This window comes from Hylobates moloch, unplaced genomic scaffold (genome assembly GCF_009828535.3).
Source record: "Hylobates moloch isolate HMO894 unplaced genomic scaffold, HMol_V3 SCAFFOLD_21, whole genome shotgun sequence".
NCBI lineage: Eukaryota > Metazoa > Chordata > Mammalia > Primates > Hylobatidae > Hylobates > Hylobates moloch.
Window position 1 is genome coordinate 27311444 of NW_026652296.1, and position 17661 is coordinate 27329104.

At 43.2% G+C, this 17661-nt stretch overlaps 1 protein-coding gene across 5 annotated transcripts in view; it reads left to right on the forward strand.

Annotated features, from left to right (window-relative positions):
- Positions 1-17661, forward strand: part of CDK5RAP1 (CDK5 regulatory subunit associated protein 1) — a 46199-nt gene that overhangs the window by 3450 nt on the left and 25088 nt on the right. For 2 of the 5 annotated variants that reach the window (XM_032142070.2, XM_032142073.2), the window contains exons 2-8: positions 1029-1352; positions 3302-3405; positions 4350-4384; positions 6157-6257; positions 9501-9711; positions 11251-11371; positions 17321-17551. In XM_032142070.2, coding sequence (XP_031997961.1) covers positions 1049-1352; positions 3302-3405; positions 4350-4384; positions 6157-6257; positions 9501-9711; positions 11251-11371; positions 17321-17551 — 1107 coding nt within the window. In that variant the 5' untranslated portion in view covers positions 1029-1048. The remainder of the gene's footprint in view (positions 1-1028; positions 1353-3301; positions 3406-4349; positions 4385-6156; positions 6258-9500; positions 9712-11250; positions 11372-17320; positions 17552-17661) is intronic. The other 3 variants (XM_032142071.2, XM_032142074.1, XM_032142072.2) reach the window with 3 other exon arrangements.

Consider the following 17661-nt stretch of genomic DNA (forward strand, 5'->3'; position numbering starts at 1 on the left):
ATGGAAAGTGGCAAATTGTTCTCTATACAGGTTGCGTTATTTGCTAAACCAAGTGTGAGAGGGTCTGGGTGGAAAGTTTTAAGGTAGTAGTTTGAAAATCTTTTTTTTTTTTTTTTTTTTTGAGACGGAGTTTCGCTCTGTTGTTCAGACTGTAGTGCAGTGGTGCGATCTCGGTTTATAGCAACTTCTGCTTCCTGGGTTCAAGCGATTCTCCTGCCTCAGCCTCCTGAGTAGTTGGGACTATAGGCACTTACCACCACATCTGGCTAACTTTTGTATTTTTAGTAGAAACGGGGTTTTGCCATGTTGGCCAGGCTGGTCTTGAACTCCTGACCTCAAGTGATCCTCTTGCCTTGGCCTCCCAAAGTCCTGGGATTACAGGCATGAGCGGCTGTGCCCAGCCAAGACTCTTGAAGGGTAGAAGGAGTCGCTGATCAGGCATACAATGCTCTCACATTAGTTGCTTTCCTTCTGAAGGAACTCAAAGGAAGATGCCCTCAGACAGTGAGTGGTTTTCACTTTATTAAGAGGCAGTGTAGCAAGATGGGTATTGGCACGGGCTTTGCATCCATATGGATTTTTACCTGAGTCCTTGTTTGACTGCTTACGGGCTGTAGGAGCTTAGGTGAGTTCCTCAACCTATGTCTTCCGGAATGGGAACAATAATAGTGTCTGCTTCCTAGGATTGCTGTAAAGATTTAATGAGTTAATACACTTAAAGCCTTGGGAACTGGTCTTGGCACAAGGTGCTATTTTGTCATTTTGTCAGGGCTTTCCATCTCATCTCTACCACCACTTGTTTTGAAAACACTGCCTGGATTTGTATCTCATCTCTGGCACTCCTTTGTGTGGTCTTGGGCAAGTTGCCTCAGTTTTTTTCAACTGTAAAACAGAGGTCATATTATTAGGAGTACCTTCTTCATGGGCTTTTGTGAGGGGTAAATGGATGTATACACTTGAAGTGCTCACAGCAGTGTCCTCTCCATGGTGTTCAATAAATGCTGGTGATGTCTGTCATTCTTTTGCAGACCGTGGGCTGTTTAGTGCCATGCACCCTTTACAGTGTGCCCTCCAAGTGCAGAGGTCTCTGGGGTGGGGACCATTGGCCTCTGTGTCTTGGCTGTCACTGAGGATGTGCAGGGCACACAGCAGTCTCTCTAGTACCATGTATCCCAGTCCAGAGAGGCAGGAGGATGGAGCTCGGAAGGATTTCAGCTCCAGGCTGGCTGCTGGACCAACTTTTCAACATTTTTTAAAAAGTGCCTCAGCTCCCCAGGAGAAGCTGTGTTCAGAAGTGGAAGACCCACCTCCCTATCTCACGTTGGATGAACTTCTTGGAAGGCAGAGAAAAGGTTGGTTTTACTTCGCTTATCCCTTTGGGCTTCCTGCCTTGCTCCTCTCTGTCATTCCTGGCATGATTCTTTTATTACACACCTGGCTTGAAAGGTTAACAGTGTGGGAAGGCTGTGGGAATCATCAGACTCCACCAAGTAATATTAATATCAAGAAACTCGACTGGGCATGGTGGCTCGTGCCTGTAATCCCAGCACTTTGGGAGGCCGAGATGGGTGGATTGCTTGAGCCCAGGAGTTCAAGAACAGCCTGGGTAACATGGTGAAACACTGTCTCTACAAAAAATAAAAAATTAGCCTGGTATGATAGCGTGCACCTGTAGTCCTAGCTACTCAGGAGGCTGAGGTGGGAGAATCATTTGAGCAAAAGCTGATTATCATTCAGCTCTTTTTTTTTTTTTTGAGACGGAGTCTCGCTCTGTCACCCGGGCTAGAGTGCAGTGGCACGATCTCGGCTCACTGCAAGCTCCGCCTTCTGAGTTCACGCCATTCTCCTGCCTCAGCCTCTCCGAGTAGCTGGGACTACAGGCACCTGCCACCACGCCCGGCTGATTTTTTTATATTTTTAGTAGAGACGGGGTTTCACCGTGGTCTCGATCTCCTGACCCCATGATCCACCCACCTCGGCCTCCCAAAGTGCTGGGATTACAAGCATGAGCCACCGTGCCCGGCCTATCATTCAACTCTTAACTTTTAGTTGGAATTTATTGGAGTCTGGAAATAAGACCTGCTGGTGGGGACAGGGGTTGATCTTGGAATATAGTTTGAAGCTGCCAGAATGTGAAATTCATATTCTTATAACTGTGTACAAAATTTGTTTTACTTCATAATATAGCCTTGCTTTCATTTAATATGAAGTTACTGTAAGAAGATGCCTCATTTTAATTTTGTGACTTTATGTACCCTCTGGCCACTGCTGCTACTTCCAGAGGCTGGAAAACCTCTTTATTTTGAGGAGGAGTGTAACATGTGGATTTATACTTATTTTCCCTTCAGGCTGATGAACACTATCAGTTAGCCCTTCCTTTCTTTTCTTTTTTTTTTTCTTTTTCCTTTTTTTGAGACTTGCTCTGTCTCCCAGGCTGGAGGGCAATGGTGCAATCTCAACTCACTGCAACCTCTGCCTCCTGGGTTCAAGTGATTCTCCTGCCTCAGCCTCCTGAGTAGCTGGGATTACAGGTGCACGCCACCACACCTGGCTAATTTTTGTATTTTTAGTGGAGATGTGGGTTTTACCATTTTGGCCAGGCTGGTCTTGAACTCCTGACCTCAAGTGATCTGCCGGCCTTGGCCTCCCAAAGTGCTGGGATTACAGGCATGAGCCACCACGCCCGGCCTAGTCCTTCCTTTTCTAATTGTTTTTATAACTATATTTCCTTGATTCTCAGGTACATGTTTTCCCCATTTAAAAGATAACATGGCTTGTAATTGGTGTGGATATATAATGTGTATTTTTTTTGTTTGTTTGAGACAGGGTCTCACTCTGTTGCCCAGGCTGAGTGCAGTGGTGTGATCATGGCTCACTGCAGCCTCAGTCTCCTGGGCTCAAGCAGTTCTACCTCAGCCTCCTGAGTAGCTGGGACCACAGGCATGTATCACTTGGCTAATTTTTAAAATTTTTGTAGAGACAGGGTCTCCCTTTGTTGCCCTGGCTGGTCTCAAACTCCTGGGCTCAAGTAATCCTCCTGTCTCAGTCTCCCAAAGTACTAGGATTATAGGCATGAACCACTGTGCCCAGCCTAATATGGTATTTCTTTTGTTCTGAAGGTCTATCATTAATTTGGGGGTACATCTGGCAATTTATGTTATCTTAGGATTGAGGCAATAGGGGACTTAGTGGATAACCAGATGCCTCAGATATTTCTAGAGCATTTGGGAAGGAGACCTTTTGAGACATGAGACCCCTTGTTGTCTGTCTACCATGGATTCCCCCCAACCTCTTACTGCAGTATACCTCGAGACCTATGGCTGCCAGATGAATGTGAATGACACAGAGATAGCCTGGTCCATCTTACAGAAGAGTGGCTACCTGCGGACCAGTAACCTCCAAGAGGTACATGCATTTCCTATTTCCTTTGTTTCCTGGACCTGGGCAAGATTCTGCATTTGTGCCAGTTCTTAGGTGCGGTTTCAGGAGCAGGGTGCCCCCTGGTGAGAGAGAGTTCCCTTGGGTGAAGTGTTCACCATGGGACTGAGTTGTACTTTTGTTACAGCTATTTTTGAAACTTTTATGGTGATGTGTGCCTTCAGACAAGGAGCTAAGTTAAGAATTGGCTGTGGGGAGGGAAGTTGGAGAGTTACTGTTTAATGAGTACACAGTTTTAGTTGCAGAAGATGAAAAAGTTATGGAAAATGCATAGTTATGAAATTGCAGATGTTCTTAATGCCACAGGACTGTACCCTTAAAAATGGTTAAAATGTCCAGGTGTGGGTCACCATGCCTTTAATCCCAGGACTTTGGGAGGCCAAGGCAGGAGGATTGCTTGAAGGCAGGAGTTTGAGGCTGCAGTGAGCTATGGTTATGCTATTGCTCTTCAGCCTGGGCAAGTGAGCGAGACTCCCTTCTCTATTAAAAAAAAAAAAGAAAAAAATAGTTAAAGAAAAATAATAGGCTGGGTGCAGTGGCTCATGCCTGTAATCCTATCACTTTGGGAGGCCAAGGCGGGTGGATCACTTAAGGTCAGGAGTTCGAGACCAGCCTGACCAACATGGTAAAACCCCATCTCTACTAAAAATACAAAAATTAGCTGGGCGTGGTGGTGGGCGCCTGTAATCCCAGGCTGAGGCAGGAGAACTGCTTGAACCGCTCGGGAGGTGGAGGTTGCAGTGAGCCGAGATTGCCCCACTGCACTCCAGCCTGGGAAACAGAGTGAGACTCTGTCTCAAAAAAAAAAAAAAAAAAAGGGAAAAAAAATAATAAAGAGCTGTAGGGCAGGAATTGTATAAGGCTAATATCCAAGATTGTAATTTTCCTTGTTTTCCTTTCTCTCCATTCAGGCAGATGTGATTCTCCTTGTCACGTGCTCTATCAGGTGCGAATTTGTTCTTTTCCTAGGAGTGAATGTGTTTTATGTAATAATGCCAGAGCTAACAGTGCCTGGCCTGGCTGTCTATGGAGATGAGCCAGTGGCCCCATGGCAGTAGGACTTGCAGTTTTCCCACAGTGGAGATAGTCTTTATACAACTGGCTGACATCGGCTGAGCATGTACCGTGGTGTCAGGTTCTGAGTGAGTAACGTAATGCATTAACAAATTTAATGATCACAACAACCCCGTGTGATTGGTGCTGTTATAGATGAGGAAACCAAGAATGTGCTGAGCCACTCAGCTCTTCCTGAGCTTTGTTTTGTAACTAATGGCATATGTTTATAATATAGCTGCCCGGGGTAGGATGTAGTCATAGGCTCGGGGAGAGTTTTGAGTAGAGATGGGTGACTCCCATCAGAGGTGAACGTACCTCCTTTCTCACTTTGTTTCTGTGTTGAAGACATGCTAGTGTTAATCTTTCCATATCTGGCTATACCCTCAATTAATTCATCTGACATTTTTCTTCTGTAGGCCTCTACTGCTTGACACCCAACTATGTGCTTTGGGTGATTCAGAAATGAACCCTTCTTCCATGGCCTGGCTTTAAGGAGCCTAGTCTGATATGGGAACTAAGATAGATGAACAAATAGCTCCAACATCTGGTAGAAAATGCTAGTTCAAAAAAAATCAAACAATGAGGCTGGGTGTAGTGGGTCACACCTATAATCCCAGCACTCTTGGAGGCCAAGGTGGGAGGATCACTTGAGTCCAGGAGTTCAAGGCTGCAGTGAACTATTCAAGACCAGCCTGGGCACAAAGTAAAGCCCTGTATCTACAAAGAAAAATGAAAGATAAATTGCTGGCCAGGCACGGTTACTCACACCTGTAATCCCAGCACTTTGGGAGGCCAGAGTGGGCATATCATGAGGTCAGGAGTTCAAGACCAGCCTGGCCAACATAGTGAAACCCTGTCTCTACTAAAAATACAAAAATTAGCCAGGTGTGGTGGTGCACGCCTGTAATCCCAGCTACTCAGGAGGCTGAGGCAGGATAATTGCTTGAACCAGGGAGATGGAGGTTGCAGTGAGCCAAGATTGCGCTGTTGCACTCCAGCCTGGTGACAAAGCGAGACTCCATTTCAAAAAAAAAAAAAGGGGAAATTGCTAAGTACAGGGAAAAATCTAGTTAAAGTAGAAGGGCATTAGGATCTGGAATCATAAAAAAAAAAATTGAAAGGCAGTTAAAGGAAGGACAAACTCTCCAACAGAGGAGAACTGGAAGGCCTTGTGAAGTAGCTTGTTTTTGAGTTTGGCTTAAAGGCTTGTCAGGATTTGAAGATGTGTAGGAAGGATGTCATTTTAGGAAAGGTAAGTTATAGCAAGTGTTGCTTCTTCAGGTGGCCCCCTACCTACCTTCCCTAAGTCTAAATGGTAGATACACATTGAAGGCAGGGCTGTCCAATCTTTTGACTTCCCTGGGCCACATTGGAAGAAGAAGAAGAATTGTCTTGGGCCACACATAAGATACACTAATAATAGCTGATGAGCTAAATAAAAAATCGCAAAAAAAAAATCTCATAATGTTTTACAAAATTTTATGAATTTGTGTTGGGCTGCATTCAAAGCCGTCCTGGCTGCATGCAGCCCGTGGGCTGCAGGTTGGAAAAGCTTGATTTAAAGGGTTGAAGGTGGTTTTTATTTTCTTCCCACTGTCCTACTCTCTTAGATTCCTCCGTGGTTTATTTTTGGTTCAGTCTTGCCTCCTTTGATCTCTGTAGGGAGAAGGCTGAGCAGACCATCTGGAACCGTTTACATCAGCTTAAATCCTTGAAGACAAGGCGGCCCTGCTCCCGGGTTCCTCTGAAGATTGGAATTCTAGGTATCTGGTAATTTGCACATTTTGTCAGCTTTGAAACTTGGACTCTATGTGGCTTTATTTGCTAGTGTTTCCTTTAGAGGCTGGATTCCCAGTATCTGAAGAAATCTTATATATCCCATGCAATTCTTGTACTTACTGCCAGAGGTGACAGGATTAAATGAGATAAAGTTCATGAAAGGGCTTTCCATAGTTCCTTGAAGTAATAGGTGCTCAGAAAGTGGTATATCCTGCCTAGAGTCTAATGCAGCTCATGGTAGCACAGAGTTATGGATAGAGTTGGAGTCTGAAGGGACAGCATGAATTTCTTTTTTTTTTCTTTGAGATGGAGTTTCGCTCTTGTTGTCCAGGCTGGAGAGCAATGGCGAGATCTTGGCTCACCGCAACTTCTGCCTCCTGGGTGCAAGTGATTCTCCTGCCTCAGCCTCCCGTGTAGCTGGGATTACAGGCTTGCACCACCATGCCTGCCTAATTTTGTATTTTTAGTAGAGATGGGGTTTCTCCATGTTGGTCAGGCTGGTCTCGAACTCCAGACCTTGGGTGATCCCCCTGCCTCGGCCTCCTAAAGTGTTGGGATTACAGGCGTGAGCCACCGTGCCTGGCCTGACAGCACGAATTTCTAATGTGGGTACCTTTCATTTTGACTCCTGAAGCAAGCTCAAGTGAAGATTTAGGTCTGCCTCACCAATATGGTAACCACTAGCCACATGTGGCTATTTAAATTTACCTATAATTAAATAAAATTTAAAATTCAGTTATTTAGTTCCATTAGCCACATTTCAACTTCTCAGTAGCCACACATGACCACATGACTAGGGGCTACCAGTTTGTACAGTGCAATTATTTTTCCATCCAGCACACTCTGTCATCCTTTTTTTTTTTTTTTTTTTTTTTTTTAAAAAAAAAAAAAGAGTCTCACGCTGTTGCCCAGACTGAAGTGGCATGATCATGGCTCATTGCAGCCTCCAACTCCTGGGCTCAAATGATCCTCTCACCTCAGCCTCCTGGGTAGCTAGGTCTACAGGTGTGTACCACCACACTTAGCTAATTTTTTGACCTTTTGTAGAAACAGGGTCTTGCTATATTGCCCAGGCTGGTCTTGAACTTCTGGGCTGAAGTGTGATCCTCTTGCCTCAATCTCCCAGAGTGCTAGGATTATAGGTGTGAGCCACTGCACTAGGCCTATCATCTTATTAGAAAGTTATGTTGGGCAGTTCTGATCTATATGACTGGAGACATTTCAAAAATAAATACTGTCTACCCTCTTCTGTCTCAGAATTTAGTTAATATATTTAACATTATGGGAAAACAGAGTATCTCCATTGTGGAATAGTTAAATTAATCTCTCCTAAGGATGGGTCCATACACAGATGGAGCATATTTAGTTATCAGATCCATGTAGTAATTGACGCAGGAGGATGGAAGGGTCAGCTGAAATGTTCTGTTCCATTTCAGTTCCTTCACTGTAGAAGCCTCAGGGTGTATATCTACTAAGAATTTCAGAAATCCCAAGAATAATTTAAAAAACTGTAGTAAAATATATATGAAATTACCACTTTAATCCTTTTTAATTGTATATTTCTATGGCACTAAGTATATTCACATTGTTTTGCACCCATCACCACCATCCATCTGCAGGACTTTTTTCTCTTCCCAAACTGAGACTACATATCCATTGAACACTCACTCCCCATTCCTCCTTCCCTCAGCCTCTGGCAATCACCATTCTACTTTCTGTTTATGTATCTGAGTACTCTAGATACCTCATGTAAGTGGAACCATACAGTTTTGTCTTTTTTGTGACTGTCTTATTTGCCTTATCATAATGTCCTCAGGGTTCATGAGGTTACCTGTTGTAGCCTGTGTCAGAATTTCCTTCTTCTTTTTTTTTTTTTTTTGGTGACAGGGTCTCAGTTTGTCGCCCAGGCTGGAGTGCAGTGGCGTGATCATGGCTCACTGCAGCCTCAACCTCCCAGGCTCAAGCACTCCTCCTGCCTCAGCCTCCTGAGTAGCTGGGACTGCAGGCACGTGCCATGAGGACTGACTAACTTTTTTATTTTTTATAGAGACGTGGGTCTCACTATGTTGCCAGGGCTGATCCTGAACTCTTGGGCTCAAGTGATCCACCCTCCTTGGCCTCCCAAAGTGCTGGGATTACAGGTGTGAGCCATAGCACCTGGCCAGAATTTCCTTCCTTTATAAGGCTGAGTAATACTCCATTGTAAACAAACAAAAAAAATTCCATTGTGTATATGTAGTACATTTTGTTTGTTCATTGAAAAATTATTTATTTATTTAACTGGCTTTGCGTAGATGCAAATATCTCTTCATTCATTAATAGACACTTGGGTTGCTTGCATCTTTTGGCTATTGTGGATAATAGTGCTATGAACATGGGCATACAAACAAGAATAGCTGTTAAATGTTTTCAAAGGGTATTTGTAATAAAGTGGACTTTAAGATATTATAACTTTAATAACATAATTTTTTTTAGGATATGGAAGATAACAACATAAATGGCTCACTCATTTCTTACAGGTTTTAGCAAGTATTATAGGCTAGAAGAGAGGGAAAGGGTTCAAGTGTAGTTGTGGGTAAGTAAGTTCCAGACACAAAATACTTTTTATTTCAGCACTAAGTAATTTTCAGTTGAAAGAAGACATGGTTCATGTCTTGAAAGGTTTGTGGGTGGTGGTTTCTTTTTTTTTTTTTTTTTTTGAGATGGAGTTTCGCCCTTGTTGCCCAGGCCGGAGTACAATGGTGCGATCTTGGCCTACCGCAACCTCCGCCTCCAAGCGATTCTCCTGCCCCTCAGCCTCCCGAGTAGCTGGGATTACAGGCATGTGCCACCACGCCTGGGTAATTTTGTATTTTTAGTAGAGACGGGGTTTCTCTATGTTGGTCAGGCTGGTCTTGAACTCTCAACCTCAGGTGATCCGCCCGCCTCAGCCTCCCAAAGTGCGGGGATTACAGGCATGAGCCACTGCACCTGGCTGGTGGTTTAATTTTTTTCTGGGCATTTAATTGAATTGCTCTGGAACCCTTTTCTGTGGTTTTCTTATATAGGAAGATGCAGGCTCCAGTGCGATGGGAGTGTTGGTTAAATTTGAAGGATGATACTCAATTCTTAGAGAAGTTTTCTGTTCCCTGGTCTCTAATCCCAGCTAGGTATAAAGTGGAATAAGAAGAAGCCATTAAACACCAGGTGAATTTGGGGAAAGGTGCTTGTTTCTTTTTCCCTTCCAGGCTGCATGGCTGAGAGGTTGAAGGAGGAGATTCTCAACAGAGAGAAAATGGTAGATATTTTGGCTGGTCCTGACGCCTACCGGGACCTTCCCCAGCTGCTGGCTGTTGCTGAGTCGGGCCAGCAAGCTGCCAACGTGCTGCTCTCTCTGGACGAGACCTATGCTGATGTCATGCCAGTCCAGACAAGCCCCAGTGCCACATCTGCCTTTGTGTGAGTCACTGCCTAAGAGATGGGGAATAAGCCTCTTCTTTCTTTCACACTTTTTTTTTTTGAGACAGGGTCTCACTCTTGTCACCCAGGCTGGAGTGCAGTGGCATGATCAGGGCTCACTGCAGCCTTGACCTCCCGGGCTCTTGCTTTAGTCCCCCGAGTAGCTGGGACTACAGGTGTGCACCACCACACCTGGCTATTTTTTTTGGAATTTTTACAGAGATAGGGTCTCACTATATTGCCCAGGCTGGTCTCAAACTCCTGAGCTTGGGTGATCCTCCCGCCTCAGCCTTCCAAAATCCTGGGATTATAAGAGTAAGCCACTGCGCCTGGCCATGGCGTTAAATTTTCTATAACAGAGGTTGCCAAATAGCTTACTGCCTCTTTTTGTAAATAAGGTTTTACTGGAATACAAGCATGCCCATTTATTCACATATTGCATCTGGCTGCTTTTGCCACTAAAGCAAGGTTAAATAGTTGGGACAGAGACTATAGCCTGCTAAGTCTCAAATATTTACTATCGGGTGTTTTTTTTTTACAGAAAAGTTTGTCAATGTCTGCTTATTTTAATGGCTCTATAATATTGTTGGAATGCTTAGTAAAAATAATAGCTAACATTTATTACATAATTCTTCAGTGAACATCTTTGATACATAGCCGTAATTATTTCCTTCAGATAGATTGAGGCTTTCACATACAGGATGTGAATTAGAGAGAGTGATTTAACTTAGATACCTAACAGTTGGATCAGGAAGGCGTGAGAAATGTAGAATTCTGTGTTTTAAATCCAAGGTCTCCTTGCCCTATACGCACACATATACACACACTTTATAATATTTATTTTTTTCTGGTCTGGATGTAAAAAGTTCAGATAATATACTCATAAAAACAGTAGGTACAAACATATTCAGGCTGTCTGGAAAAAAGAATTTAAAAACAGTAGAGGGGCCGGGTGTGGTGACTCATGCCTGTAATCCCAGCACTTTGGGAGGCTGAGGCGGGTGGATCATGAGGTCAAGAGATCGAGACCATCCTGGCCAACATGGAGAAAGCCTGTCTCTACTAAAAATACAAAAATTAGCTGGGCGTGGTGGCGGGCGCCTGTAGTCCCAGCTACTCGGGAGGCTGAGGCAGGAGAATCACTTGAACCTGGGAGGTGGAGGTTGCAGTGAGCTGAGATTGCACCACTACACTCCAGCCTGGCGACAGAGTGAGACTCTGTCTCAAACAAAACAAAACAAAAAAACAGTAGGAAGTCCAAGTGTGGTAAGTGTGTATTCTAGCCCCTCACCACTGTGCTTCCTCAGGCTAGTCAGTGTCCCACCGGTTATAGTTTGGTTTATATTCTGTGATTAGATACCAATTTTTAAAGATAAAAAAGGTCTACTTTAGTGCTTAGATCTCAGATTGGTCCAGTGTGAGCATTGTGGCAAGAGGATTCAGAGCCAAAGAATAATGCCATTGGAGCTGAGACCTGCTCCTTGGGTCACACCAGCCCACCCTGCTACTGTTACTAAGTTCTGGTACTTTCTTCTCCAGGTCGATCATGCGAGGCTGTGACAACATGTGTAGCTACTGCATTGTTCCTTTCACCCGGGGCAGAGAGAGGAGTCGGCCTGTTGCCTCCATTCTAGAGGAAGTGAAGAAGCTTTCTGAGCAGGTGAAGAGTTCTCCAGGCTTTCTTGCTGTGAACACGTTTGGGGAAGGATGAGGATAACCTTTGTAGTTTTGGGCCTATGCTGTCTCTGACTTACTGAAGTTTAGGACCATGCCTGGCCAGAAAGAACTACTTGGGTGTACATCATTGGTTTATTGCCCACAAATTACAGAGCTCCACCATGGAGGCAGCATGGTGGATGGAGAGGGCATGGGATTACAGTCAGGTGATGGAGTGTAAATTCTGGCTTGGTTCTTTGGCATGTCAATTTAACTGTTGTCGTAATGCAGTTTCCTCATCTATGAAAAGAGAATAAAAGAATACCCTGCTTGCAGGGTTATTAGAAGGATTGGAGGAAAAGTTTTTAAATTACCTGGCACATAGCTAAATTTTCGAGGAATTACGTATTTGTCTTTTCCAGGAAAAACTCCCAGATTTATTGTTCATTTTATCACTGAGCCAGCTCACTAGTTGAGGGACAGAATAGATGAGGGGAGTAAGGCAGATCAGAAGCCACAGGGGAGATCTGCTCCTCTTTCTCCCACTGGGAGCTGGTCCTCAGCTTTTGAGGAGGTCTTTTCCTTAGCCCCAGGCCTGAATCTGCTACCCCTGCAGAAAAGGACAATAGGTGGGAATATGGTGGCTTTTCCTAACAGTAGTGTCTCCCTGCTTCCTTACTTGTTTGGCTCAGGAATCATGGGAGAGGGCCAGGGTAACCCCTGCCCCAGTTCTTTTTTTATTTTTTATTTTTGAGACAGACTTTCACTCTGTCACCCAAGCTGGAGTACAGTGGTGTGGTCAGAGCTCACTGCAGCATCACCTGCCTGGACTCAAACAATTCTCCCACTTCAGCCTCCCAAGTAGCTGGGACCACAGGTAGGTGCCACCACGCCCAGTGAATTTTTTAATTATTTGTAGAGATGAGGTCTCACTACGTTGCCCAGGCTGGTCTAGCACTCCTGGGATCAAGTAATCATACTGTCTTGGCCTCCCAAAGTGCTGGGATTACAGTCATGAGCCACTGTGCCTGGCCTCCCTGCTCTAGTTCTAAGTCACTAGTTTGCTATCATCCTCACATTCTGGCAGTGCTGTCTTCTCTTGTCTTACCCCCAGATAATCAGTTCCCTGATTTGACCCCTAGCTGCTCCCCTGCTCTGTGAGGCATTCTCCATACCTCACCTCTCCAAGTGCTTCCTGGTCTAAAGTTGTTTCCTTCCTCTCCCCTTCTAGCTCTCCCTCAGTACCAAAACTCACTCCTTCAGGATAGAGACATTCTGTTTAAATAGATTGAGATGGTGACAAAACTCCTCAACCTTTCTAGGCCATTTGCCTATAAAAGAAGGAACTTAATAACATTAAAGTGAGTCTTAGTGAATTCAAGGCCATAGACTTGTGGAAAATTAAGATCTTACTTGTATTTTAAAGTATCTGTTAGTCACTTAATAATTTTGCTTGTTTAATAACTTTTAAAGATTTTTTTCTTTCATTTAGATTTTTTAGACTACAGTTGCAAAGAGTATAGAATATTGTGACTTTAACAGAATGTCCATTTATTCATTCAAACAATGGTTATCTATTGGAAGTCTTCTAAGTAAGCAACTTTTATAAAAAGTCTTTTTAATCTTTTTATATGAAAAATACTTAAATATACTGAAAAGAGGGAATAGTATAATGACCCCTCTGCCCCAGCTAACAATCACCTAAATTTAACAATTGTTGCATTTTGCCATATTTGTTTCATTTACTTTTATTTTTTATTTTTTTTTGGCTGGAGTGTAGTGGTATGATCTTGGCTCACTGCAGCCTCCACCTCCCGGATTCAAGTGATTCTCCTGCCTTATCCTCCTGAGTAGCTGGGATTACAGGTGCCTGGCACCACACCCGGCTAATTTTTTTTTTTTTTTTTGAGACGGAGTTCTGCTCTTATTAACCAGGCTGGAGTGCAATGGTGTGATCTCGGCTCACCACAACCTCTGCCTCCCGGGTTCAAATGATTCTCCTGCCTCAGCCTCCCGAGTAGCTGGGATTATAGGCATGCGCCACCACGCCTGGCTAATTTTGTATTTTTTAAGTAGAGACGGGGTTTCTCCATGTTGTTCAGGCTGGTCTCGATCTCCAGACCTCAGGTGATCCCCCCACCTTGGCCTCCCGAAGTGTTGGGATTACAGGTGTGAGCCACTGCGCCCGGCTTAATTTTTGTATTTTTAATAGAGACGGGGTTTCATCATGTTGGTCAGGCTGGTCTCGAACTCCTGAGCTCAAGTGATCCACCCGCCTTGGCCTCCCAAAGTGCTGGGATTACAGGTGTGAGACCACCACGCCTGGCCTCATTTATTTTTTTCTTATTGAAAATGTTTTTCAAAGTAGAGCATGTCATTTCATCCTTAAGTATGCATCTCTAAAAAATAAGGATATTTTCTTTTTAAAAAAAAATCTTTTTATTACTTATTTATTTATTTTTGAAATGGAGTTTCTCTCTTTTTGTCCAGGCTGGAGTGCAATGGCACAATCTTGGCTCACCGCAACCTCCACCTCCCAGGTTCAAGTGATTCTCCTGCCTCAGCCTCCCAAGTAGCTGGGATTACAGGTGTGCACCACTACACCTAGCTAATTTTGTATTTTTAGTAGAGATGGGGTTTCACCATGTTGGCCAGGCTAGTCTCAAACTCCTAACCTCAGGTGATTCACTCGGCTTAGCCTCCCAAAGGGCTGGGATTACAGGCGTGAGCCACCATGCCTGGCCTATTTATTTATTTGTTTATTTTGGGACAGAGTCTTGTTCTGTTGCCCAGGCTGGAGTGCAGTGTTATGATCTTGGCTCACTGCAACCTCTGCCCCCGGGACTCAAGTGATCCTCCTGCCTCAGCCTCCTGAGTAGCTAGGATTATAGGCACGCACCACCATGTGCTGCTAAAGAATATTTTTATTTAATTTAATTTATTTATTTAGAGATGGAATTTCGCTCTTTTTGCCCATGCTGGAGTGCAATGGCACAATCTCAGCTCACTGCAACCTCTGCCTCCTGGGTTCATGTGATTCTCCTGCTTCAGCCTCCTGAGTAACTGGGACTACAGGCATGCGCCACCATACTCAGCTCATTTTTGTATTTTTAGTAGAGACGGGGTTTCACCATGTTGGGCAGGCTGGTCTCGAACTCCTGACCTCGGGTGATCTACCCGCCGTGGCCTCCTAAAGTGCTAGGATTACAGGCATGAGCCACCGTGCCTGGCCAAGAATATTTTTAATACCATTAGTTCTTCCAGTAAGATTAACAAAAATTGCTAAATACTGTCTCATTCCAGTTCATCCTTATTCAGAGTTTCCCAATTGTTCCTTAAGTCATTCTGCATTTGGTTTGTATGTCTTTTTATATATGTGTGTGTATTTTACTTAGTTTTATATCCTACTTTTTAATAAACTTTTTGTTTTGGAATGACTTTATATTTACAGGAAAATTGCAAAGAGTTTCCTCGAGCATTGCCATCTTTCTTTGGTACATTTTTTGGTGCTGTAATCCCAGCACTTTGGGAGGCCAAGGCAGGAGAGTGCCTTGAATGTAGGAGTTCAAGACCAGCCTGGGCAACACAGGGAGCTGCTGTCTCTATTACAAAACAAACAAAGCAAAAACTAAGAGATTAATATTGGTATGTTACTATTAACTCTCTTCAGACTTTATTTGGATTTTGCCAGTTTCTCCACTAATGTCTTATTTCGTTTCCAGGATCCAATCCAGGATCCACATTGCATTTAGTATATCCTGCTTTTTAAATTAACAATATGTCATAACTTATACAAATAAATAGCCTTTATGGAGACTGGAGTTATGACAACTAAATGCATCACATGGTCCTCGATTGGGATTCTGATCAGGGAAAAAAAATTATAAAGAACATTATTTGGGCCAGGTGTGGTGGCTCACACCTGTAATCCTAGCATTTTGGGAGGCCGTGGTGTGCAGATTGCCTGAGCTCTGGAGTTTGAGACTAGCCTGAGCAACTTGGCAAAACCCGTCTCTACTAAAAAATACAAAAAGTTAGCCTGGCATGGTGACACACGCCTGTAGTCCCAGCTACTCAGGAGGCTGAAGCAGGAGAATCGCTTGAACCTGGGAGGCGGAGATTGCAGTGAGCCAAGATCACGCTAGTGCACTCCAGCCTGGGCAACAGAGTGAGACTCTGTCTCAGAAAACAACAATAACAACAACAACAACAACAAAACATTATTTGGACTATTGGTAACATTTGATTTATGGAAAGTAGATTAGATAATAGTATTGTATCAATATTTCTGATTTTGATAATTGTCCTGAAATTATATAGGAGAATGCCCTTGTTTTTAGGAAATATATACTAAAATATTTGGGAATAAAAGAGTATGATATCTGTGACTTTTTCTCAGAAGGCTTAAAAAAATGTAGTCATATGTGTGTTGAGAGAGAGTGTATATGAGTGTCTGAATGTGAATGATAAACAAATGGGGTGCAGTGTTAACATTTGATGAATTTGGGCAAAGAGTATATGGGAATTCTTTTAATATTGCAGTTTGTCTGTAAATTGAAATTATGTCAAAATAAAATTACAAAACAAGTCTTTTTTAGCAACCATTATTTGTGAAACTTTATAATATAACATTTCTGTTTTTTGAGATGGAGTCTCGCTCTGTTGCCCAGGCTGGAGTGCAGTGGCATGGTCTTGGCTCACTGCAGCCTCTGCCTCCTGGGTTCAAGCGATTCTCCTGCCTCACCCTCCTTAGTAGCTGGGATTAGGTGCCTGCCACCAGGCCCAGTTAATTTTTTGTATTTTTAGTAGAGATGGGGTTTCACCATGTTAGCCAGGCTGGTCTGAACTCCTGACCTTGTGATCCGCCCACCTTGGCCTCCCAAAGTGCCAGGATTTCAGGAGGGAGCCACTGCACCTGGCCTATAACATAAATTTTCAAACAGACAAATAGAAAGACTAGTATAATAGAAAAATGTGATTGTTAACATTTTGTCATACACCTATCTCCATGCACCCATAAATGTATTTTTTCTGAACCATTTCAAGTAATTTGTAGACCTCAGAACACTTGCCCCTAGATACTTCAGTATGTATCTCCTATGAGTAACAATTTTTCTCTTCATAACCGTGATATCATTATCATATGTATGAAAATCAATAGTTATTTAAGCCAGACACTTTGGGAGGCTGACGTGGGAGGATTGCTTGAGTTTAGGAGTTTAAAACCAGTCTGTGCAACATGGTGAAATCCCATCTCTACAAAAGTAAACAAAAGTAGTCCCAGCTACTTGGGAGGCTGAGGCAGGAGGATTGCTTAAGCATGGGAGGTTGAGGCTGCAGTGAGCTATCATCGTGCTGCTGCACTCCAGCCTGGGCAACAGAGGGAGACCCTGTCTCAAGAAGAAGAAGAAAAAAAAAATCTAAAACAGCTCTTTTGTTTTTTGTTGTTGTTGTTTGCTTTAAATGATGCATTAACTTTTTGAAGAGATCAGACGAGTCTCCTTTGTCTGATTTTTTCCTCATGTTGTCATTTAATATATCTCCCTGAATTCTGGTAACTGGAAGTTAGGTGTAACAGCTTGATTAGTTTAGGTTAAATATTTTTGGTGAGAATACTTTACATAGTCATGGTGTATAACATTCAAATAACAGATCTATCATAAGTTAACCATTATTGTGGATTATTGAGTTTGTTTCCAGTTTTGATTCTAAATAATGTTTTGAAGATTAATTTTTATATAAGGATTTATTATGAGGTTTAGCTCTTTAGGTAAGATGTCTAAGCTTGAAATTATTCGGTTATAGACAACACAGTTATAGGTGACTCTTGGTAGGGTCGATTTTTCTTTTGTTTAAAACAAAAGATATGTTAATTTCAGCTAATTTTTAATTAGTGTTTTTTTATGAAGCTACCCAAAAGTTTTAAAATTCCAATATATTTTCCCATGTTTAGGGGCTGAAAGAAGTGACACTTCTTGGTCAGAATGTTAATAGTTTTCGGGACAATTCAGAGGTCCAGTTCAACAATGCAGTGCCTACCAATCTCAGCCGTGGCTTTACCACCAACTATAAAACCAAGCAAGGAGGACTTCGTTTTGCTCATCTTCTGGATCAGGTCTCCAGAGTAGATCCTGAAATGAGGATCCGTTTTACCTCTCCCCACCCCAAGGATTTTCCCGATGAGGTGAGCGTCAGGTTAGCTGTGACAAACTGATATTAGTATTCTTGAGCATTCCAAAGGCTGGACCCAGTAGGGATGCAGCAGGGACCTGGAATCCTGCTTAGGGATCCTGT